General features: G+C 39.9%; 1 protein-coding gene across 2 annotated transcripts in view; it reads right to left on the minus strand.

The window, feature by feature from the left end:
- The window catches only part of atg5 (ATG5 autophagy related 5 homolog (S. cerevisiae)), a 41,272-nt gene that overhangs the window by 3,047 nt on the left and 11,672 nt on the right, over positions 1-26,553 (minus strand). For both annotated transcript variants that reach the window (XM_039805274.1, XM_039805275.1), the window contains exon 7: positions 17,096-17,213. In XM_039805274.1, the coding sequence (XP_039661208.1) occupies positions 17,096-17,213 (118 nt within the window). The remainder of the gene's footprint in view (positions 1-17,095; positions 17,214-26,553) is intronic.

Here is a 26,553-nt window from a genome sequence, read left to right on the forward strand (position 1 = left end):
GCTTTGATTTTTCTATGATGGCTAAGGAACTTTTTTGCTGACTTTTTAGGGCTTCATGTAAGACCAAACTGTATGGGAGAAAGCCATATGAGACAGGAATAATACAGTCAAAAGATATTTGATATTTTTGGTTGAATAAAAGCATGTCAAACATGGCTGGCCCTTAATGCAATTCTCATTTTCCAGTGTGGCCCTTGGTGAAATTGTGTTTGACACCCCTGCTTTGAAAGAGTAGAATAAGTGATGTTAATCCGATACACTTTTTGTCAAATATCAGCAAATATCTCATCACGGTCACCTAGCTCTCTATTTACCGTGTGCGCTGAAAAAAAAGGAAAAAAAAATCTGGTGTTATTACATAGCCCTGGCTGTGTGAATGGGAAACAAACAGAAAGTAGTGCACGAGCCACAAAACACTGTTCCAGCCGATCTGCAACAGGGCGTCGGGGGGGGGGGGGTCGGGTTATTTGTTTGGCAGTTGAGTTAAAATATCATCGCTTACTGCACCTTTAATTCATTTCTTAAAACTCACTTTTACTGGAAGGCCTGCTTCTAATTTAAACAGTTCAATGTTGTATGTCGTACCATGTTTTCTTGTTTATTCTTTTAGTTAGTCTTTTCTTTTATATTTTTCTCTAACCTTTTTTTTGTGCATTTTTATGTACTTGTTTCTCTCCATTTTACTTTGAAGCACTTTGTAACTTACAACAGTGTGGACAAAAGTATTATACAAATTAAGTTTGTTTTTCGTTTTTTTAGAAAAGCAGAAAAAGGAAAACTGCAGAAAAGAAGTATTCAAGACTGAATAGACGGTTGTCAAAAGACAGCAGAGAAATAGAAAGGATTGGAGGGAAAGAGTGATACAGAGACCAACTACTACTAAAAATAAAAGAGGAGAAAAGGAGGCAAAGACAGAAAAGAAAGAGGAAATAAAAAGAAACAAGAATAAATAAGAACAAAGAGGAGAGGAGAGAAAATTAAGAACGGTAGAGAGAAGAGGAGGAAATAAAGGAAACGAACAGTTCAAAAACAGAGTGAAGGAGAAAGGAGAGAGCAATAGGTGGAACGCGAGAAAGGAAGACAGCAGGTCAGAAAAGGAAAGAAGAAAGAGAAGACAAAAAGATGGAGGTAACAATGGTGGAGAGAAAGAGGAAAAGAGATGGTTAGATGAGGTGAGAGAGACCACATCAGACACTACAGTAATACCACTGCTGTGGTGGCTGAGACAGAGAGAGAGAGAGAAAGCGAAAAGAGAGAGAGAGAGAGAGAGAGAGAGAGAGAAGAGAGAAAGTACTGGTGTAAATGTGAGTGCCAGTGTTCAGTTATGAAGCAGAAGAGAGCGACAGTTGATTGTTGATGTGTTCGTCGTTGACAGGAGTCAAATTTTTAACTTTCACTCTGACAGTTTGTACTTTCAGGGTGTGTGTGTGTGTGTGTGTGGGTGTGCGTGTCTCTGGCTATGATGGCGTCCTGTGACTGACCCCGCCCACCGCTGAAAGGCCACGACCGCAAATCGCTCGTTATGAGCAGCGACTTTCTCGACCTTATAGAACCTTCCCGAGTCGTGTGATTTGCAGAGAGATTTCTGACGATTTATTAACATTCAGAAGTCCTTCAAGTTTGAGCTATACACTTAGTTTTTCTTTTTTTTTTTTCTTTTTTTTAGATAAAGCTTGTGTTACAAACGGAGCGTGAGGACAAAAAAGACACGAGCAGGAAGAGTCAAATAAAAGACACAACAGAGTTGCATTATAGGAAATGTAGGATCCAGTCCCCCCTTACTAATGAATAAAAGTCAGGATATTTCAGCCTCTGCTGCTCTGATATTTAGCATATCTTTTTCTTCCAGTCTCTTTCTCTCTCTCTCTCACAAGTCCTCCAACTTTGTTGTAGTGCAGAACTTAAATACTGGAATGACCCTTTAATGGTAATCCATGGCTTTGGTGTTCAGCTAGTCTATATCGAGGACGACTCATTTACAGGATCGTTTTGCTGCCGCCGGAAGATCCGCCTGGATGGCACTCATTCTCGGCCAGATGTCCCTCACTTTTCAGTTCTTTGTGTTGACGTTTTAAACTCGGTGGATTTGTGAGGACTATGGTTAACTGCTCCTCAGATCTCTGCAGGGTAAATCCAGACAGCTAGCAAGACTATCTGTCCAATCTGAGTTTTCTGTTGCACGACTTTTGAACGTACACACGTTCCACCAAAACAAGTTCCTTCCCAAGGCTATGTTTCAACGGCACCGTATGGCGCTTAGCACCGCCAGAGACGATTGTGATTGGTTTAAAAATAATCACAACAAACCAAAGCATCACGTTTCTCTCCCATTCCAGAATGCTGAAGCAAGACCTTCCTCCACAGCGCGGTGGAGGAAGGTCTGGCAATGCAAGACCAATGTTCAGCCAACAATCCTGAACCGCAACGTCAGTGGTTTGAATCCAGCAGGGGACGTTTGTTGCATCTCCAATAGAGACATAAAATGCCCCAAATATAATTGAATGAATAAATGAAAAGTTTTAGGAAATAAAAGTGTTGGCCTGTTAGAGGATGCAGAATTCAACAGGACTGGTTTAAAATCTGGCACCAGAATAAAAAGAAGTCCAAGAAACCGCAACATATTTAACTGCTTTAAAATTCCATTTGACAATAAAGTGCTGCTTCTAACTGTAATCAGAACCAAGGCTTTGAATTTGATTTTCACACAGACACCCTGATAGTTGTGTAACATGTTTTCAAATGTATTATTGATATATATTTATTTAAATAGTTAGTTGGTGTGCAGATATTGTTATTAAGAGCTCCCTCTATGCACTAGAAAATAAAAAAGAGAAGACATGCTGAAATTGACATTAAAATCTGACAGTTCTCTTAAACCAGTTTAAAGGCCGAAAGCATTGAAAAACCACCTGCATGCACACAGGTCTTTAACATTTTCTATTATTGAGCTTTAGATGTTAATTCCTACTAACAGTGAATTATTGACTGTTTCAGTCATTTATTTTTTTTTGTGTTTATTCTCATTTTTTAATGAGGTCAGGTGGTTGAACTTCTAATAAAAATTGGCCTATTTAAACATAACTGATTGTGATTTTATCTGTTTACATTTGACTATGGATTTACTGGAAACCAGACACACTTTAGAAGGAGCTCACCTGTTTAAAGACAAATACAAATTGTATCTCACCTGCAGATGATTCATGTTTCAAGACAAATATTTTTGTCAGTGAACGCGTCCCGGAAGGTGACAAATGTTTTTGCTTCTGGGCTGTAAAACAGAAACTATATTTTTCATGTTCAAACATGAAAAACAGTAAATGCAGGTGTCTTCAGTTTGTTTGGAAGAGATTGTTCATGCTTTTAGTTAAGAATTGACTTTAAGTATTATTTTTTTTTTAACATATATACATTTAAGTATTTGGAAGTAGCTTTCAGCTTCTGGCTAATTAAAACAACTTCCATATACAATCAGGATTTTCTGTGTGTGCGTGAGAAAGACAGACAGCGACGAGTCTTTTCCCGTCTATGACTCTTGACCTCACTCACACTCACACACTCACACACACACACACACACACACACACACACACACACACACACACACACACACACACACACACACACACACACACACACACACACACACAGAGAGAGGTCGGCCTGGTGACATCTTAGTTCCACGTAATATCAGGAGGACGGTTGAGACAGAGGGTTAACTGACGGTCTGAGAAGTGACTCCACCCTACACCTGCTGACTGGCTGGCAAACAGCATCATGCGAGAAACTAATGCCAGGAAACTGTGCAAGAAATGTGCTCAGCAAAAGGTTTTCTTCTGACATTTACAGATATGCACATGTAGGCCAGTGCTGGTAACTGTGGTAATTAAATGACGTATATATATATATATATATATTGGTAATTTATCGGTTGTACCAACTTTTTTTTTGTTGCCAAGTATAAGGCATAACAGAGTGGTGGCTGGATTCCAACACAAACCGGAATGTGTAATATTCAACAGCTGAAGAGATATTTAAATCCCTTTTTAAAAAAGTGCCCTTTTACAGAGTTTGTGGCCTGAATGGTATTTGTATCCATTTAAATCTTTAGTATACGCAATGGCATTATCGAAACTTATATTTTAGATAGTTGTGTAACACGTTTTCAAATGTTTTATTGATATATATTTATTTAAATAGTTAGTACCTTATGCTGAAATTGACATTAATATTCTTCTATTATATTATTCTTATTCTTTCATGTTGATCCTTTTTTCCAATAATGTAAAACTTTTAATTTGAATTTGTTTTAAATTGTTTTATCATTGTTGGTCTGCCATGGTATTATTGTCTTGTTAAGCATTTTGTAACTTTGTTTTAAAAAGTGCTATATAAATAAAGTTATTATTATTATTATTAGTATGATTTCAATGTACTGGGACAGATGAATCTAAAAGCTGAAGGCATGGATACGTTTCTGCAGGAGGATTCAAAAGGAAACGTTTGGTGATTGCAGAAGTTTTGGGAACGCAGGCTGTAGAGGTGGAAGCAGAAGAGTTTCTGTTTCCAAAATTTTAAAAAATAAACATTAATTGGAGGATTTATAGCAGCTCTGATGATTTTTAAGGTCACTACAGCAAGGTACAGGCCCTTCAGGTGAAGCAAGGAAAAACAAAAAAAAACAAAAAATGGATTAAAAACATAATAAATGTGTAACAAATTATGTTGGTGTTAGTGGATTGAAGAAGAAAAAAAAAAAAACACAATTCTGTTGTTAATTTATCCTGTTAAATGTATTCTTAACTAATAACTGTTTAAGGGGAAGTACTTTCTTGCATTGTTGGCTTCCTGCACTAAAACCACTGAGCCACAAGCTTGAAAAAAAAAAATTAAAATTCAAGTTATCATTGTACTGATGCCACTTCCTCTCGACTGAAGGCAGTCGGTTTCTTTCATGTGCTTTACAGCATTATGACAAAACCTAAGGTAAGGCAGTTTGGAGTCTGAGACTAGAGGATTCATATTGCTGGGAGTTAAGGAGCAGCTGAAAGAGCATGAACTGTGAGAAGAACAGCAGCGTTACATGTTCTTTGAAAGAGGGAACTACTGTACAGGCGGCATTCAAATGAATTAGGTTCAAGCACTAAAAGTATTGGAAAAGGCAGTTAAAGTGTACGCATTGGCATTAGTTGAAGTGTACTGAAAGGAGGTAAACAGTTTATTGTCAGCCAGTACTTTTTAAACAATGTTTGGGATAAAAAAAAAAAAAAGTATGTTTATTGATATTTTAATTTGAAGGACAATCTGCAGCTGACTCATCATCAGCTCTCTTGCCCCTTCTTTTTTTTTTTTTTCATTCCATTTTTTTTTTTGTTTACAATTACAATTTATTACTTTTTGCTTTGCAGCGCCACTTTAAAAATGTGTTATTATATATATTTTTCTAATTGACTTTTGCTTATTTTTTTGTAGGGAGCTGCTTATTTATTTTTTTTTTTAAAGTGTCCACCGAGGTCAACTTGAGCGAAATCATAAGAAATTGTTCAGAAGCACAGAAAGTAAAAGGTGTGATCCTGCCTATAATGACAGCAATAATGAGAGCACACTTTCTCTGGTTCTCACACACACACACACACACACACACACACACACACACACACACACACACACACACACACACACACACACACTGCAGACTGAGACAGAGAACATGTGCGTGTATGAGAAAAATGCAGGAATTATGAATATCAGACAGATAAGATAATTCTGGTTTGTGATTCCGCATGATTTATCGTATTCTGGTAATCGTCGTTGGTATGAATTCCTGCAATAAACACGTTAATGTCTGCAACCTCAGAACAGCTGATAGTTGTTAAGCCACTAACTTAAAACAGCAGAGAAAAAAGCTCTTTTTTTTTCTCACAAAACACGGAAGACAGATGGTATTTTTGTGCATCTTAAATATTCCTCACACTCTACCTTCCATCAAACCACTTTAGCTGGTACATGTGTGATACAACTTAATTCTGACATTTCTGATATGATAATGTACCAAAGACACTGAACTTTAAGAGGTGAGAGTATAGAACAGTTATTTGATTTCAAAGTGCAATCAGCATTTTAAACTCTAAAACCTGACCTGCAAGAATTGTAAATTGTTTTATACATTTCCCCACCAATTTAAAACGCATCAAGGTCAGTAGTCTTGTTATGAGGAGTACTACTCAACTTCAGAAAACACTGACTACGTTTACATGCAGCCAATAACCCGTTCAAAACCGGAATATTAGCAATAACCCGGTCGCGCACGGCCATGTAAACACCGGCAAAAACCCGAATATGCTCATATTAAAGACATAAAGACATGCACGCAACTAGGACTACAGTTGAAAATTAGCCGACTGGCTAACACTGGCGCATTTACAGAAATGTTGATTAATGTGCATTGTCCTAATATAAATAAATAAATCTTCTTCTATTCCGGTTTTTAAAAACCCGAATATGCTACCTGGGTTACCCCTTTTCTAACCTGAAATTTTGGTCATGTAAACGCGTATCGGCATATCCCCATCAAAAGGAACATTGATTTGTGTTCTGCGCATGTTCTATTCGCAAGGAATCTTGGTCTTTTGAGTAGAGGAACTTCTTGTATGCGCCAGAAAACATAGTTATAATAATAATTATATAATATAATAATATAGTTATATATATGTCAATGCAGAAAACCTGCGCGCAGTATACCGGAAGTAAACAAGAAGTAGAGGTAAACGTGGCGAGACCAGACGCAGCACAGCACCACACTTTTGGAGCGAGGAGGAAACCAATTTCTTTATTAGTGTGGTGAAAACCATCAAGATAATGTCTTTTGTTGACGGCAGAAAGTACAGAGATAGTGAGATTTATAAGAAGGTGACCGAAAAGTTATTGCGTCTTAAGGTTGTCCGTAGGCTACGTCCAGACGCTAACCGTGCGTCGCCGTTTACGTCGGGATATTGCCGATTGATTACAAATTCCATGTGGAGTAACTCTCTCTGCTCACGCATGTAAACGGGTTATTCCGAATGTTTCAGAAACCCGAATACTGACCTTAACCCGACCATAACCCGAAAATTGACAGCTTGTAAACGTAGTCAATGAGAAAACAGTTGGTCTGTCAGATGATGTCATAGAGGGTTATTTCAGCCTGGGCTTGGACATTTAACTTAACGCCATGTTAAAGTCCCCATATTATGCTCATTTTCAGGTGCATAACTGTATTTTGAGGTTGTACCAGAATAGGTTTACATGGTTTTATTTTCAAAAAAACACCATATTTTTGTTGTACTGCACATTGCTGCAGCTCCTCTTTTCACCCTGTGTGTTGAGCTCTCTGTTTTAGCTAAAGAGTGAGGTATGACACTATCCCATCTCTGTTGGGAGTCGCACATGTGCAGTATCTAGGTAAGGACTACTAGCTAGCTACTACTACTAGCTAGCTAGCGGTGGTAGCAGACGAGGGACATGTAAGTAGTTCTATACAATTTCTTTTGTAGATTAGGGTGAACTTGTGTGTGTTGTAGCACGAGGTGACTAACTGCTAGCGCCATTCCACGCAAAGTTGGAAGTGCACCCTTGTTAATAAGAAGTCTCCCGGCTAATCCTGCCTTGTACTGACCGAAGTTGGAGAAACAGCTAGCTGATGTGGTATTAGCTAAAGTGGTTAGCATACACCAAATATTTTAGCCGATGACCTAGACGGCCCTGCAGATTTTGACCAGCTCGCAAAATAACAAAATAACACCCCAAATCCCAGAAAAAGTTATTTTTTTTCACAATATGGGCACTTTAAAGCTATAGTGCATAGTTTCTGCCACCCTCCACGCAGTTGCTAGTAGCCAAGGAGGACACGGAGGATTAAAAAAACATGGACTCTTCTTTGTAGCAACTCATTTGGCAATGGCTTGAATGTAACGGATCTTCATTAATATAAAAAAAAGTGACGCACTAAAGCTTTAATGTAAACGAAACACACAAAATGTATCCAGTGTTTTTGGAGCTTGACCTGCACTCAGAACTAAAAGTCAGAATATCTCGACCGGCTGCTGCTACAATTTGAACCACTTTAATCTGTCTTTTTCAAGGCCCTAAACTATGTGTAAATGCAATACCAAATTGCTGGACTACCCCTTTAATGAAAGGCCATTGTGCGCACAAGGGACACTCACCCCCTCTTCTCACAGTGAATCCACTGATAACTGACAATAACAAAAATGAGAACCTCTTATTTTCCCCCTCCTGCAGGAGCAGTAAATGTGATGACAGTAAAGGTTGAGGGGTTGACTCCCCTTGGGACTGCCCAGAAGTACAGGTACAACAACCATAGTCTGTGATTCATTAACAGCGTTGACCATCAGCAGGAACAACTTCAAGCAACTTGAAGCCAACAAACACGGACTGAAAACCACATCGACATCTGAGAGAGATCAAGCTTCTGGCAAAAAAAAAAAGAAATATATTCCATTGTTACATTTCCAAGATCAAATTATGTTAAATAAGCAGTCCATTATTTAAAGCAATGCATCCTAACATTTTTTAATCTGGTTATTTGGAGATCTGTCGTAATTATGTCATGATTCAAATTTCACTACATTGTTGACCGTGGTGTCAAGTTCTGATTTTCATACATTTCTTGAAGTAAATGCTCAGCTGTGATCACTTGTTCTGTCACAAACAAACCGGCATCCCTATCAGACTCACTACATTTGACAAAAAAATTTGAGAGAAACCAAAGAGGGCTTCATGGCTTCTTAACTAAACCACACACTGCAGTTTAATACTTCAATACCGTGACCTTTGCCAGTGAAAAAGGATTGAGACTTCACTTTTCAACCAAGTTATACAAACAACTCCGATTGTGAACTTTAACCAGGAAGAAATAACTTTTCTGTACTGGGTTTGGATCCAATTGTTACATATATACATATATAATGCATATAGATGTATTTCATGACATATTTAAAGGGGTGATAGAATGATTATATAGGGTATTTTACACTGTTCCTTAAGGTCTCCTAATAGGGTATGTAACATTGGTTGGGCTGAAAATAGCCTGAATGCTAATTTAACTACCCTGTGAATATGGCTCTATTTGGAACAAGAGCTTTTCTTCCAAATATGGTGTGCTCATTAATATTCCGAATGAGCTACGTGCTGACTGGTTTGAGCAAACTACATAGAAACACATGGGAGACTCTCATATTTCACACACTGCAAAGTTATACATTGTTTATCGGGCTATTCCATTACAAAATTCACTTTTGAAACTTTTTTATGCGAGAAATCAACTATGTAAAACCTCAAATATGGGCCACTTTACGAAAATGGATGGCTAGTTGTCATTAACACAAGAGACGGTGACTTTGCGCGGGTATGGAGTGCTGTGGGCTGCCAGTCGTGACGGAGCTCCAAGTACCTCATAGCAGGCCGGGGTCTGTGAAGGAAGGGAGGCCGAGCGGTGAGGCAGCAACACAGGCAGCACCGGCGCTGAACTCTGACACACAGTCGGACAAAATTTGCAATTAGCCATCCATTTTCGTAAAGCGGCCCATATTTGAGCTTTACGTAGTTGATTTCTCGCATAAAAAAGTTTCAGAAGTGAATTTTGTAATGGAATAGCAGAGATCTGCGTGACCTAGCTAGATTCAGAAAACTACCTGATCTCAGGTCAGTTGTGTAGCCTATGTAAATGTTGGAGCGTGACCGTTCTCTTAATACACCCATGGGCTGACAAAGGTTCCGGTTTTTGGGAGGTTGACGTCAACTTCCAGCTTTGTTGAGATTCGCCCATTTTCAGCGGCAGTTTCAAAATATGAGATTTTCATAGTAAATGGGTGTCAATGGGATTTTGAGCTTCTATGTATGTCCTATTTACCCACCAAACTGTCGTTATTCAACTATGACAGGGTAAAATCGGTTTTGCATTCTATCACCCCTTTAAATATACTGTAAGTCAAAGTTGCTTACTGGAAAAGCTGACGGGACCAGACAGGGAGCCAGTAAAGTGGAAATACTTCATACAACCACAGTCAAATTATTAATAACTTGCTTGCATTGCAAAGTAGCACTACTGTTTGAACAAAAATGGGCTGATTTGTCCGCTGACACACACACACACACACACACACACACGCACACACACACACACACAGACACACACACACCCTGTGGTTGAGTAGTACACGACCGCCGGCCAAGACGGCATGTTTTGTCAGCCGAGCGAAGCCAACCACTATTTAGGAAGACCACAACGCTGCACTCTACTCACAGCCAAACACCCAGTCTGACTGCACCACTGGCAGCTGGTCAGACTGACTGACTGACAAAAATACTGAATGACCAGTGGTGTAGTCCACAGTATCTGATACGCAGGTATACACAGTATACCCACTAAGAAAGCTCCAGGATTTCCATATAACCACTTAAAAATGCCCAATGACACGTAACAACATACTTTCCATTATATTTTTGATATATTTTGAATTGTCATGTGGGTTTTTTTCTTCACATAGGCTAAATGAAGGTATTTCCACCACAAACTGGTGCATAAAAGTGTATCCGAATACAGGAAATGAAGTTGTTGAAAATGAAAACTTTAGGATTTTTGCAATTTCCCAAAGCCCTTTATCTTTAAATGTATTGTTTTGTATTTGTATATTCAATCTAAAATTATATTTATATAAAAAAAAATCCTTCAATATGAGAGGCAGTCACGAGAAATTATTTGCCATTTTTTGCTTTATAAAGAGCAACAATTTAGTAAATTTTATAAAAACAAAATCAGAAAGATAATAATCATGTTCTTCTCCTACCTCTTTTTTCTTAAGGTACAACAGTTATATTGTCAATATTTGTTTCTGTATTTATTGTTTATTTCATAATAACGTTTAATAGGCAAATTCCTAAGTGTTACTTACTTGGTAATAAATCCTTTTCTGATTTCCCCCTGTATGCTCCTTATGGCGTCCACCGTATGAAAAGTTGAGCTTCCTATCCGAGCCGATAAGTTTCTAACGTGTGAACTGCGATCAAATTGTTAAACTAGGCAGCGCTGATCAAATGTGAATCCAGAATCTGTTACTGCATGTCTTACTTCTCACCTCAAATGTTTTCAGAAGTTTAGTCTTCTGTTTAGCTGTAAAATGAATTAAATGTAAAATGAGAAAGTTTGTGACCAAGTGGAGCCAAAAACCAAGCACCGCCATTTAGGGCTGGGCGATATGAAGAAAATCAAATATCACGATTTTCTTGACCAAGTACCTTGATGTTGATATTGCGACGATATTGTAGGATGGAAAATTGGTGCTTTAACAAAATATTATTGACACAATGAGATTTCTGATAATCATCAGAAATGTTAATTTAATGAGTAAAGGCAAAGTGTAAAGGCAAATAATAGAACAGCTAGAACAGTCTGCTAAGTACAGAAAAACTTTACTCTAATGCCAACCTTGAAAACCAGGAAAAGACCGTAGTATATTAAGATTTTACGATATCCAAAATCTAAGACGATATCTAGTCTCATATCACGATAGCGATAAAATATCCATATATTGCCCAGCCCTACCGCCATTCATTGAAAGAACTCGTGCTGCCAGGATGAGTGAATTGAGCAGAGTGGCTCTGGTTTTAAAAAAAAAAAGGGTATTTCAGCAACCTTTTGCAGCCCACATTTTGCATGCAGCAACATTTTTTGCTAGCCTCCACGAAACCAATGTTACTACTGGTTGAAAACTGCATTCGAACTTTCGTATTTTGTTGATGCTCCTGTACAAAACATGTCCACAGCTCTCCACGGTCAAACTCCTCTTTCCGTAGATATGAAACACATTACTTTGGAACACTATGATAAAAAGCAGCATGAAAAACTTCTTTGTGAGAACTGAGACTCAAGAAACCGAAAAAAAAAACCACTACCAGTACTAATGGTCATTGCACAAGGGCCACCCTGATAATTTTAAACTTGTTATTTATGTGTGAGAGAAACCTAAAAGGTACCATTATTTTCTAATCTCCTAGTGTGTTTTTTACAACTAGAGACAACGTCATTTGTGAAATTTCTCTTTTGTCAATTTGTGTAATGCCAAACAATTAAAAAGGCAGTATAGCTTTGTCTGAAAGTTATAACACATCTTATACTTGATGGACTTCATATTATAGTTTACTTTGAATTTACCTAAAATTGTAATTCTGTTTTCACATTCGGCACCTACTGCATGTCTGTACATCCTGGAACTAGGGCTGGGTATTGTTTGAAATGTTAATATATTGATACTGATGTGTTATGATTCTGCAAAACCTTTGACCTTTGACAAAAGAAGACAAAGTTCTCACATGTTAACTACTGTCAACACAAGCAGCTATATATAAAAATTTGAATAAAGAATAATAAAATAAGATTTTAAAGGTGTCACAGTGCTAGGGTGGATATCAACATGTTTATCCAAACTCCAAAAAGTCAAAATCCTTGCCCAAACGTCACAGGTTTCACAGCCTTTTTACAGTAAAGTTGTCCGGACCGAATTAGAAAACAAAAGATCTCTGCCGACCACATTTTTAAATCGGCAATAGACCCGAGGAACGAGCAGGCTTTCGAGCCATTCTGAATTCCCCTGCCTGGTGAACATCTCACACGCCTGCACACATGCACACACACACACACACACACACACAACCACACACACACACACACACACACACACACACACACACACACACAACCACACACACACACACACACACGCTACTATCTGCTGTATCAAAACAGCCACTGAAACCTTCACTTCCCCCGGTCTCTAAAGTGAGCCGACCCATTTGATCAGCAGCTTGTATTGGAAGGACTGCCAATAGTGAGTGAGTGGGCTGGACCACAGATGTTGACTGAGATGGGGGGTGGGGGGGGAGGAAGGAATGGATGAGGGAGTTAGATGCTCAAAGTATGGTTGTGTGGATTTGTCACTCAAAGGGGAGGGAGGGGTTGGGGTGGGGTTGTGGAGGGGGCAGGGTTGAGATGGGGTGGGGGGTTTCCTCTGATTATTCACAATAACAATAATCAGTGTGTGGGGTTTTCATGATTGGACTCGCCTCCGCTAAAAACCTGAAAAAAAAAGAAAAGAAAAAAAAACATTGCTTACGAGAATTGTCAGTCAATACACGCCTGTCATGTGTGGGCAGCATCGCCCTGGAGGTTGTGATTTATGCGGCAAACCAAAGCCAGATTCCTGCCAAAACCTTGCTCAATAACACACCTGTTTGAAAACATCTAAACACGCGATACAGCTCAAAACAGACGTGGAAGCTGACCGCTGGTAACAGTAACATGATTTGGGTTGGTTTCCCACAGCGGGAGGGGAATGACAGCCTCGCAGCGACGCAGACTTTTCTGGCCATTGCTTGAGAATGATTTGGGAATCCCCTTCTTTCTTCCTCTTAATTCAAGCCGCCCCCATTTGTTTGCTGCGGCAGTTTTTTTTTTGCGTCCCACAGGGGTCAACACCAATCCTCCCTTAGACATAACAGAGGAGAGGATTGTATGAAAAACCTTGATGTTTGAAAGATCACAGAGAAGTGAAGCACCCCAGATTTTCTTTTTGTTATATGTTAGGGTCCCAGCAGTAAAAAGAAAAAGAAAAAAAAGTCCTCTGAACTCTTGAACAATACTACCAGCAACAAACCCCCCCCTCCCAAAAAAAAAAAAAACACCACCGTCCCGCCCAGTCGCTGAACACACGTCCCGGTCTCTCTAAACCAAAACACGCCACCATAATCTCTGGCTATCATCCGACTCATCTACCAGCCGAGGAAGAGGTGGAAACCAAACAAACGACAGGAGACAAAAGGGCCACTTTCACCTTGATCAGCCAGGCAGTCAGGCAGACTCCACTGGGGAGGGAGGAGAGCAGAGAAAAGCAGAGATTTAACGTCAAAGACATGAAAGACGACTACAGCAGACAGGGAAGATGTTGAAGGCTACACCTGAGAGAGAGATAGAGGATCAAAGAGGAAAATAAGAGTCTTAGATCAGGTAAACTATAGGGGGGGGGAAAAAAGGAACCGGAAAAGAGGAAGAGACAGTAAGAGAATATCTTTGTCTACACCTAATGACTCGGAGTCTCACAAATGTTAAGCAAACCTTGACATTTGGCAAAAACTACAATGCAAATGAGATGAATGTATAACAACTGCGTTGAAGTGGATTAGAATCAGAAAAGAAAAAACGTCCAGAGAAAGTAATAATAAATATATATCCAATAACATCCTGGTACTGGTACAGCTGTTAATGTTCAGAGCTATAATTCATGCTGCCTGAAGCCCAAAACAACCATGACAAAGACTTCTACAAAGGATGGATTCTGATCCTAGTAAAAGATCTGATCCTAGATTTTATTTTTTTTTTTTTTACTGAAAGCCTTTCCTACAAATGTCACGTCAACAACATTTATACAGCAAGTTTCTATTAGAGATGCAAATTCTCGAGGCTGCACAATATGAGAAAAAGATGCGATGACGTTGTTGAATATTGCAATAACGATTACTTGCGATACATACAAACCAATATCAAAGTGTACTTTAGTATCCCGCTTACACTAAATACAACAAATTGCTTGTTGAATGCAAAAAGTAAAAACACACTGTTTCCAACATTATTTTACTGAACAAAATGAACTGGCACCAATGCAAAAACAATGAAACAAATGAAATTTTAAAGTGCAGTTCTCAAAAACTCAAAAAATCTCTGAGTGGAATATCGCAGTGTTTCACGACATCACGATGAGTATACAAAAACGATATATTGTGCAGCCTTATTTTGGACACACTGTTTGCCTTGTTGAACAAATACACACTATCCACTCATGACCATAGAGCGCTGTTATACAGTGGTGCTTCTTTCTTCCCACAAATCGTTGGCAGAGCACTTTACACCTGCTTGCAGAGAGCACATGTACTAGCTGATATGATCTGCCACCTGTGATTTTAATTTGAGCGGGCCAAAGGGACACCAGCTAAAAATGAGAAGCCTCCTAGCTGGATGTTTTGTGAGTGCAAGGGAAGACAAGAGTGAGCGTCTGAGCTCAGCGTATCCAGATATTTTATCCAACTTCCGGTCACATTATTAATCAACAGTCGATTAATCATTTAAGGGTTATAACATTTTAAAAAATGCATTTATTTTGTTATTGGGGGTGAGTGGGAAATAATTACTGACCTGCATACCTTGACCATGTATACCTAGATTTACAGTAGAGTTCATTCTCTGATTACCCAGGGTAGAGTTGTTAATGCACATGAATGCATTGGATCCTGACAGTTTTAACTTGTAACGTCTGAATGTGTTTTTCCAGCAAATCCGCAACAAATTGTGAAAAGGGTACCGAGACAGCTTCAGGAATATTTCAGATAACAAAAAAATAAGCATTTCTTCTTTGGAAAAAACATTTTGCTTCCTCTTTGCCCAGTAAAGCACTTTTTATTTCTTGTATGCTAAGTGCGAAAAAGTATACAAGGAATCGTGGCGTACCTACTGTTTACTATTCGTGTGTGGTATGGAATTGGGACACACAGCTAACGCTTGCTAGGTTACCCTGATTGGAATGAATCCAACATTGGAAGCAACATGTCACCACATCAACAAAAGCATTTGAGAGAGTTGTAATATTTCCTAGGACTTTAAATATTTGGTAGAACTTGAGATTTAAAGAAACCTAAAACAATGGGTTATCTGAAAGTGAGTGTGCGATGTAAACAGCCAGGATGATGCTGGTGATAAAATGAGAGTGACTGTGAGACAGAAAGGTAGGCAGACAGACTGAGGAGGAGGAGGAGGAGGAGGGTATTAATGGTTCTGTCTCCCCCGTGCAGGTGAGTCTCCTGCGGGTCCTGTGTCCTAACACACTATTGTCTCCTTATCTACTTCCTCTCTCCTCCTCTGCAGACACTGCCTGTTTAGACTGCGTGTACCTCTCTCTCTCTCTCTCTCTCTCTCTCTCTCTCTCTCCTTTCATTATCACCACACCTCTGCCACAGCTGCAACTCAACTGTATGCCACGAGTGCACACAGGGCTTACCGTATATGCTAAACCTGCTGTCCATATGTATATTTAAAGGTTTGGCCTCGTGTTTACACATAGAGTAGGCGATATGGAGAAAACCATGTCACGATAATTTTGACAAAATACCTCGATATCGATACTGCGATGATATTGTAGGGTTGACAATTGGAGCTTTCACAAAATATTTACCCAATGAAATTTGTGATCAATAATCATCAGTAATGTGGATATAATGACTAAGTGGATAGAGGCAAATAATAGAACAGCTAGTAGGTCACTTTACTGTAATGCAGCCCGTAAAACCAGGAAAAGACAACACTTATGTCATATTACGATATCCAATATCTAAGACGATATCTAGTCTCAAATCACGATTTTGATTTATATTGATATATTGCCCAGCCCTTTTTACACGTAGACTGACCTAAGTCTAATTTATTCAACTGATCAAGTTCTTTTTCTTCTTTTTTTTTTTTATTCTGGCACAGCACCACGGTCTATTTAGGTACAATTGAATACATCACATATTGATTACATATGTGTAAATAAATAAAATAAAATAATTAGAAGCCTAAAATAATAAATCCACTGTGTTGTTTTGAGGTGTCCAATCTTGGATATCTTAAAACCTGGACATAAACAATAACATACAGAGATTCTGCAGATTTATTTATCTCTCTGCTCATCCCTAAACACCTAAAATGCAGTTTAACATTTGAAAATGTACATGCACTGCCTGTTGTTTGTCTTTCAATTTGAGAGAAACATGATCGTGGTTCTGGTTTTGACTCAAAGTGGACGTGAGCTTGGAAATGACCTCAGCAAAGTTAAAGTGACTAAACATTCTCCATCTACCTGTAAGTAGACTCCAGCTCTCTCCACCTCTTCCTGTTGGAGCACTCTGACTTTACATCACATCTCGCTCTAAATCTCTTTTCCTCTTAATTCCTCCTCGCTTTCTTTCTGCCCATCACCTCCTCTCCTCCTGTGTACGTGCGTGTATGCAGACCTACCGTCATGTGGCAAAGCAGCTGGGCACATCTCTTTCAGCAGGTCTCCAAGTGTGTGCATGTTGCCTTCAGGTGAAACGGGGCGAAACAGCTTCTGGATGAACGGCCTGTCGCTCATGGTCTGAAACAAATTAGAGCACGCCAAATTAAAGTGATGGTTCAGAGTAATTTCACCCTAGGGTCCTTTGCACCATGACCTTGAGCCAAACACCCCCCCCAGAAGCTTTTTTCACCTGGGTCTAACATTGGGAGAGTTAGCGTAGAGTAGCATTATCAGCTGAATAGCTTAGCGCAGGGGCTAATGGACCCACGTTTGTATCTCGTAAATGACCCCACTAATAATGCCCGAAATGATACCAAACGTCTACACTAGTACATATAGGTTATGCACTCATAAAACGATGGATTTGAAAGTTTGTAAGTACACCAGAAGTTTATGTAAATAACACTTGCCTGCTGGCTTCTGCTCTCTGCTGTTGTTGTTGCTGCTGTGAGAGGAGTGCTTAGGGACGTCTACAAATTACAACACCGAAAAGAGATGCAACAAAAATATTTTTTAAATTTAACTTTTTTTTTTTTTTTAAGTAAGTGCTGTAGTATAACTAGCAGGAGACAAGTAATAATTGAGTTAAGTTTGGAGACATTACCTTATTTAATCATTAAATTAATAAATATTTTTGTTGTATCTCTTTTCGGTGTAGTAATTTGTAGACGGCCCTAAGCACTCGTCTAACTGCAGGTAGCAGCAGCAGCAACAACAGCAACAGAGAGCTGGTAAGTGTTCATAAACTTCTGGTGTACTTACAAACTTTCCAATCCATTGTTTTATGAGTGCATAATCTATATGTACTAGTGTAGAAGTTTGGTATCATTTCGGGCATTATTAGTGGGGTCATTTACGAGATACAAACGTGGGTCCATTAGCCCCTGCGCTATGTAGCTGATAACGATACTCTACGCTAACTCTATCAATTTTAGACCCAGGTGAAAAAAGCTTCGGGGGGGGGGGGGGTCGAGGTCATGGGGCAAAGGACCCTAGGGTGAAATTACGCCGAACCATCACTTTATCAAGCACAGCAACACATAACATAGTGCAGTAAAGCTAGTCCAAAGACACCAAATACTTGAAGCTGAATTAAACCGATGTGTGAATCTGAGGATGCTACAAGACTAAATGGGACACTTGCATGTGAAGTAAAATAAGGGGGGAATTTTAAGGCCATGAAAAGTTCAGAAGGTAGAGAATCCACCCCACTATGCACGCAAATGCTGTGAATGAACGGTCTGCTTAGCTGGGCTGGGAATGCAGTGCTTTGATGAGCCGGACTGCTCAGAATGTGATATTTAGCAATCTGGACTATTTCGACAGATGTTACGTGTGATGCCGACTTGTTTTACTGATCAGAATCTGTCTGGAAGTCATTAACTGCTGCTTAAGTATGGGAGAAAAAGTCAGCTTCTAAACAGACTAAAAACACCCAAAACATAATATTAAATGTGACTTTGTATATTGTAGAGCTGCCCCGTGAAGGTTAAAGATTCAAATCATCAGTCAGACAGTTGACTGAGATCCGAGTCGAGCAGTCATTTTCGTTTTTTCCAGTCAGTGTGCAGTGTACTTTTGGGACATTTCGGTCCCTAGAAGTATCTCCAGTAGGGCTGGATATCGCCAATGATTTCCCAAATCGATTCGGATTCACAAAGTCCCAATTCGATTACATTTCTGATTCAATATCAATTAAGTAAGGGAAATGTCAGTTACAATACTAATTTTGCATGCATATAATAGAGATTCTCATAGAACTTTTGCTGTAAATTGAACAAGCAAGAAGCAACAATCAAATATTTTTTATAATGCACCAGGTTAATGTTTAATAAGTAATTAAGAATTGAGTCCCAAAAATTTGTTTAAACTACTTTATACTTAACAGGACTATCATGACAGTCATTGAAAAGGGATTGAAAGGAACCGAAGCTTATCCTACTGCTTACCACAATGCAAATCACTCTGCGTAGGAGCGAGCGCTAAATGCCTCAAATGTAAACTGACAAAGTCATGAGGGGACAGCTAAACATAAGTGACGTATGTAGAAAACATCCTCATGACTGTTCAGCTCTGATCTACAACCCTGCAGCCAAAACATTCCATGTGTGAGAGATGCGGGAAACATGGTGGGAAATCACCTCCAGACGCCAGACAGAAATCTGGTAAACTATGTCCAGAGCTGGTATTGGACTTTGTCTCAAGAGTGTTAAAGACAGAGGCGGTCATATGTTTTGTTGGATACGATTATCTCACATTTTATGAATAATTAACTTCAGGTTGGTGGACCATTTGAAATTTAAGTTCAGGCTGTTAGTGAAAATGGAAGAGGAATCTTGAGAACTGTGGTGCTCTGTAGACAAGGCAGACCAAATAGATGTTCATATCAAAGATCTGACATCTGGCACACTCATGAACACGTCTTTCCAAAAAAAATGTTTAAATAAAATATAAATAAATTAATTCATCATCGGCAGATTTAGGCCAATTTTTAACTGTGTCAAAAGTTCAAAGATGCTTTAAAGGGCTGAGTTATGTGAGAATTACACTTCTGTCAAGAGACACTATGGTGCTAGTGGTAACAATGGGTAACTGTAGGTCACAGAGGTTTATGGAGGACAAGACAAACATAACCTCAACAACACCTTGTGCGGATTTTCAGAAATAAACGTATTTTCCAGCCTTTCTAAACTGCTTTTTTTTTACTACCCCTGCCAGCTTGCAATGCTTTTCCCAGCATATGCCCTCAACCACAGAATCTTCCTGTTGTGCACACCTACTCCCATAATCCACTGGTAGCAACCAGTTACTTCACATTTTGCCAAATGAGTCGTAACTGTGAAATCTGAGTGAAAGGTTACAATTAATGTTCAGTCAAGTAACAGTTTGGGGCTCTGCAGAAAGCTTGTGAACAAAACATGCATGAACTGAAGCCTATCCAGCTTACACCCTGACCACGGATTATAATGTGACTGCCCTTAACCTGCCCGTCCATCCATGAACACGGAGGCATTTTGAAATACAAGTAAAACGGAGAACATATTTCATATCATAAATGCTCAACACCTCCTAAGGGTAAATACAATTAAGTCTAAGGCTCGGGTGACTACAGAATATTAAGGCTATGGTTTCCAACTCATGTGACACAATTTGACATGCTTTATGTTGCCCTGTTACCATCTTTTAATCCAGTTCATGAAGCTGATTCTGAGACATCAGCAGGTACAGTATATTCTTTGTTAATGTCAAGAGTCTTGCTTCATCACTTCAGAGTTGAGTTAAAAATTCAGTAGTTCTGGTTACCGGGTGACCCGTGTCCTCAGGGCAGGAGACAAGGCGCCCGTCGATGGCACCGTCCTGGAGTTGTCAGGCGGTGACTTATAATGCTTTTTGGTAAATCATTAATCCAGCACTTTAATTCAGTACATCTATGTGCCATAGTGACTCAGGAGCATGTCAATTTTCAACATAACATAAGCTAATTTCACTAATTGTGGATTGATGTTTCTTTGACTGAAGAAGTTTTAATTTGTGGAATCAGCAGGAGTAGTGGGCTGGGACATGGTCATTATTACGGTCGATAAGGTTTAGAGTTAGGGTTTAGCCCCTAACCCTTCTCTCATATCAGAAACTGAGTCCTTTTTTTAACTGTTACTTCGTCATTAGTTGTAGTCCAAATACCATTATTTTCCAATACTGATATATATCACAATATGGCAAATATACATGTATAAAAACATCACATATAAACTAATCAAATTGATGTTCAACGCAATGAACGGTGATCCACTGTTAAGGTCTTTACACACCGGGGACGTTTTCTTTCTTATTCGCACGTCAATGTATTTTTTCGAACAGTTGTTTTTGTCATGAGTACTTTCAGACATAACGCGAATATTACCCGGCGATAAAGTGGCGCAATTTCTTTTCGAAACAAAGTCGATTTTACTGTGCTTTTGCACTGAGAATAAAGACATCAACCAATCACGTTGTCCTCGCTCGATCAAAAGTCATCAGTATTAGTCGTAACGTCTTGTTCTATTCACTGAGCGGTATAGGACAAGGGGACAAACGTGGTGCAGGAAGATACCCAACCTGAGGTGTCGGACACACAATGAGGCCCTAATCATGGAGCTGTGAAAAGGAAACCGGCGAGGACAGGGATCGAGTAACCGAGCGGTAACTACACACCACAGAGCCAGGCGCAAACCAGCAAGACGAAGGTGGCAGTAGAGGTGCGAAGCCGGTGCTCAGGTTACACAGAAAGACTGAGTCACTGACAGGAAGCACGGCGTTTCGTGTGGGATCCTCAGCAAGAGCCAGAACAGAGAGAGTGCGCTAAGTGACAGCTACTTCATTGCATTTTTAAGTAGCCAGCCATGAATAATTGAGCTGGTCGCCACACAAAGAAGGTGCTACTGATCCCTAGAGAAGCGTGATAATGCTTGCACAAAGACACTTTCTTTTCACCTGGCGTGACACCTTAGCTGGCACCACAGCACATGGCGACACAAAGACAGCGAGGTGTCATTAGGACTGAGGTGAAAAGAGATGGCTCGTCCTCGCTGAGTGAAAAGAGCAGCGCAACTTAAGACGTCGCCTAATTGATGGAGGGGTTTCAATCGGCCTAATTGACGGTAAAACAATGGACGGAGGCCCAGTACCGTCAATCGATATAAGTTTCCTCGAATAGAGAGGGGTGAGACCATTCGTAAATTAAAATTCTAACCTCATTTTAAGCAGTCTTCATTTTCTCAGAACTTGAAATGCACACCTGTAGAGGAGAAACTCCATCGAGGGGCACTGTATTGAATTCTAAATTATTTATCGCTTGCACGCTAGGTGGATCTCTTGTACTTCACCATTCATCTGGCTAATCAGAATCTCTCAGCTCCATCAGGTTAGCAGAAGGATTTGTATTGAGAAGTTCTTCTAAACTTTAAGCATCACTTTTAACTTGCTCTTTTTGGCACCATCCAGTTTTAATGCAAATACTGCAGACAGTTTTGGTTTTATCTGCCCAGGTTTTCAGATATCCGTGTGTCTGAGAGTCTCAGTGGGAGGAGACTGAGAAAAACTGAGAAAAAAAACTCTGCGAGGGAGGAGAAACTCATTTCCTCATTCATTCATTCAGTCTGTATCAGGCGCAATTTTAATGCAGTTTGTTATCTGCATGAATTAAAAAAACGTATTGGTTTATGTTAGGCAGACTATAAAACGTTTTCTTTTCTCAAACATGTCATGTCCTTATGTCGTCGATCCCGTTGATGAAAAAGTTGTATTATATCACAGAGAGTTTACATCGGTATTGAGTCCCGACTATAGATGTATTTTCATTTCCACATAACCGATTTGAGAGGTTGTTTTTTTTTATTATCACAGTCCATCAGATATGTAGATACCTTATCCGTCCTCATATCACTAACATCCACCATCGTGGACAGGCTTTAACATCCCAGCAGATTCTTTGTGTGACATTACATTTTTTGCAAACGGCAGTTTTCTTTAACAGTGTAGCGGATCATACTGTAATAGTAAAGCCACTGTATGCAGAGCCGTCAGAAAAGTGTGACTCTCTCTGAAACGTTTTTTAAACATTTTTGTAGTGTTCCCTGGACACAAACCAGTGAGAGCCATTAAAAAGAAATAAATGATTATACATTATAGTTCTGTAAATGATCATGGTGCTGCAGCCTCAGAATGGGATTAGTATAGTTTACTTTTTCGCCCGAAGGATTGCACCTAAATGAAATTATAATACAATTCCAGTTTTCACCAGTAATATTATAAGTTAACTGTGATTAAATATGAAATTAATACACTGTTAATGCGTACGCATTGACTCAAGCAGCAATTTTCTCCCACACCAATTCTCTCTCTTTTGCAGCCGCAGTCTTGCTTTTTTAACGAAATGAACGTTCAAACTTTGTGCGGATGAGTATTTCCGCAGACCCGTTTGTTTGTGGTTGTTACCATGGTGAATCGTAGAATCATGGCTCCATTCATACTGCCTTTTTATAGTGGTTGTGCACGCGCGTAACCCTGAGTGAACCTACTCCGAGTTGATTGAACCAACTCAAATCAGCTGTTCTGGAACCGAAAACTCGGAGTTTCCCACCTCAGGGTAAATCAACTCAGACATCAGGGTTAGACTCAGAGTTTGTTAAACCTCCTTCCTGAAACGGACCCCAGATCAGCTAGGTTTGCCAACAGCACAACATAAAAATCCTTCCATGGAATCCTTTGAGCGGTTTGGCAGCAGCAGACTGATTACAACATTTTAATGTTTTTCCATTGACAGTCATGGTTCTGCCAGACACTATTACTGTAAAGGCGGCAGCGCATTCTTCCCCGCTACAACGGGCATATCACCTGTCGCCTTTGGCTTGAACTGTTTCCCATGTATTGTAATTGTCTGTGTAGTCACAACCTCCCCCTCGTCTCAGTCAGCCATTACAAGATATCTTGGAGGCAATAAACCTGCATTCTTCGAAGCAGGCAGCTTCCGCAGCACCACAACACAGAGGCGGCTGGAGGTGGACTGCCTGCTATTGCATTGAGGGTTTGTGAGTAAGCACTGAGTCACGGCGCGAGAACAGAGAGCTGTACCTGTAGAGCAACAATGTAAGCGGTCTTTAAAAGAAGGATAGTAATTTTCACTTTCGGCGCAGAGAGACGGTCCCCTCTGGCTCTTTGAATCACAGAGTGGCGTCACTGCTGGAGCAGGAAGATGCACCGGCAGCCAAACAAGTCCCACCGCCAGACGGAGCCAAGGGCGCGGCGGGCTGATGCGCAATAAACACACAAGCAAAGGGCTCAAATAAAAAGGAATTGAAATGACAAGGCAAATATATGAACTGGACAACACACAAACAGAAGCTTGCAAAGACAGATTGACATGTGCGCACACAAACTCATACACAGAAACACGGGGGTACATATAAAGGAAAAGTACAAATTAAAATTAAAAATGGAATATGGAAGGTAAAAGATGAGTAGAGGGAGTGGAAGTAAAAACAAAAGTAAAAAAGGGCTTTTTCACTTCATCATTGGCACGGATATATGTAGATTATGTTAAAAAAAAGTATATTAAAAGAAAAATAAAGTTGGATATAAATAATAATTAATATCTAAGATATATATCAGGCCATAAAAAGGTGGTTGAATTACTTTTAACGGTCAGGACATCAGGCACACACGCACACACACACACACACACACACACACACACACACACACACACACACACACACACACACACACACACACACACACACACACACACACACACACACACACACACACACACACACACACACACACACACACACACACACACACACACACACACAAATGTGTCGTCCATGCCCATGAGGTGTCTCCATGAGGAGTCCAGGCCAGACGGAAATGAGCCCTCTGTTATTTGGACCGAGTGTTGTCATTAATTCTGTCTGCATCAAACACAGCACATGTTATTTACACTAAAGACCACAATCTGGCTTTGAAGGATTCTGAGCATGAGCGCGCGTGTGTGTGTGTGTTGTGTGTGTGTGTGTGTGTGTGTGTGTGTGTGTGTGTGTGTGTGTGTGTTTTGTGTGTGTGTGTGTGGTGTGGGAGAGGGGGGGGGGGATCTTTCCTCTCCTGTTAAGTCACCACAGTGACTTCGGAGTGCTAAACAGCTTTGTTCTTCTCAGCGTTTCTGCACCTTTTTTCATCTCTTCAATCTATTTTTCTTTTTCTCCAAGCCGGGTGTCTTTGCTGGGTTTTGCTATGTCGTGTTTCGTCTTGTCACAGCCACTCTGGCTAACCAAACACTGGATTTTCTCCTCAGCAACGACATAATCTCCAAAGGGTTCCTACACATTTAGAAACTGAACTCAGAACTCTCGATTTGATGTGATGTGATTGAAACATATAAGTCCAGTTTATTACAAACTGGGTCCTCATCATCGCTATCGGTAATATTAAGATTGTGCTTGTAAAGTTAAATGATATCTTGGTACATGCAAATCCTAAACTTCTGTGGACACTCATAAGGCACTTTTGGACAGTGAAAGTAAGTTGTAAAGTGCTACAAAAACTGCTGTTGGGAGTATTTTGAAAGATCATAATGAACAGCTTTAGTTTACACTTCAGGCCTTCTTTGCTTGTAAATATTTAGCAGTGTGTAAGATGGAAACCACACCATCTCTGAAACAATCCAGACTCTTCAGGAATGATGCTTATTTTCTCCAACATGTTTGGAAATCACACAGTGAGGTTGTAACAGGCTTTGATGCTCCATTTGTCATGAAACCAACGGAGCTCATAAATGGCCGTGGAAACTTTCAATTCAGCCATGAAAAACACCCAAAACTGGCACGGTCTGGGTTTCTTCGACCCGCCAGCAGTTACACGGTTTTACAGCTGCAACAAGTGCATGTCTGAGAGGGCGGGTCGTGTTGGTGAGACTGCATGTTTCAGTCTGCCACTTTAAAGAGTTGTGTTTTATAACCAAACACAAGAATGTTTTTGTCTTGGTGTAAAACGGTTTATTTACGCGCCGAAGATGTGAAAGTAAAAACAAAAGCATTTGTGAGTTTTTGAAATATGATGCAAAACACTCGGCGCTGACAGTGATTGACAGCTGTACTCCCGCCCCCCGATGTTGCACAAAATGTAAATGCAGCCATTATGTGGAGCCAAGCAGGTCTCATTAAAAGTTGACACGCTCAATGATAAATCATCACAGTGGGAAATTACCAGCAGTCACAGCAGATATGGTGACAGAAAAATAGGAGTGTTACCTAACCACATGTTTTCCAAATCTTCATTTCCTTGACTGGATTGGACGAGACTCTTCAGTGTCCAGTAGGATTCAAATGACTTTAAGTTGCGTTTAATTACACTGTTGCTTCAGATTATTCCTTCACAATGTCAAATGTTGTTGAGAAAAAAAAAAAAAAACTGCATCAGTCATTCTGTGCAATTCAAGAACTGTTCCAAACCCTGGACTATGTCAAATTATTCCTCCACACCTTACCAGCCTTTCCTAATCTGCATAGAACCCCCCACCCCAACACTTGAGTCAAAGCGTGGCACTTTTCCCCCGCTGTCTGGCTCGCTAATGTTTTCCAGGCTAGAATCAGTTGCTTATTCATCCCCTCTTCTTTCTTTTTTGTCCTCGAAAAGGGAATTTTCACCTGAGTCAGGATAAAGCTGTGTAGACGGAAACACCCGACCTGAGGCCGCTTGTCTACCTACGCCTCCTCATCCCGGACTGAGTCCTGAGGCTTACCCATCGGCTCCTCATCCGTTGAGTGGAATTACACAAACAAAAGGGAGAGTCACAGGTATCAAATGTACAGGAACCGATGAATAACCTCCAAAACCACCAGGGCAAAGCAGGGTCCAACACATGACTGACAGTTTTTTTTTT

Source organism: Perca fluviatilis, chromosome 7, assembly GCF_010015445.1.
Source record: "Perca fluviatilis chromosome 7, GENO_Pfluv_1.0, whole genome shotgun sequence".
Classification (NCBI taxonomy): domain Eukaryota; kingdom Metazoa; phylum Chordata; class Actinopteri; order Perciformes; family Percidae; genus Perca; species Perca fluviatilis.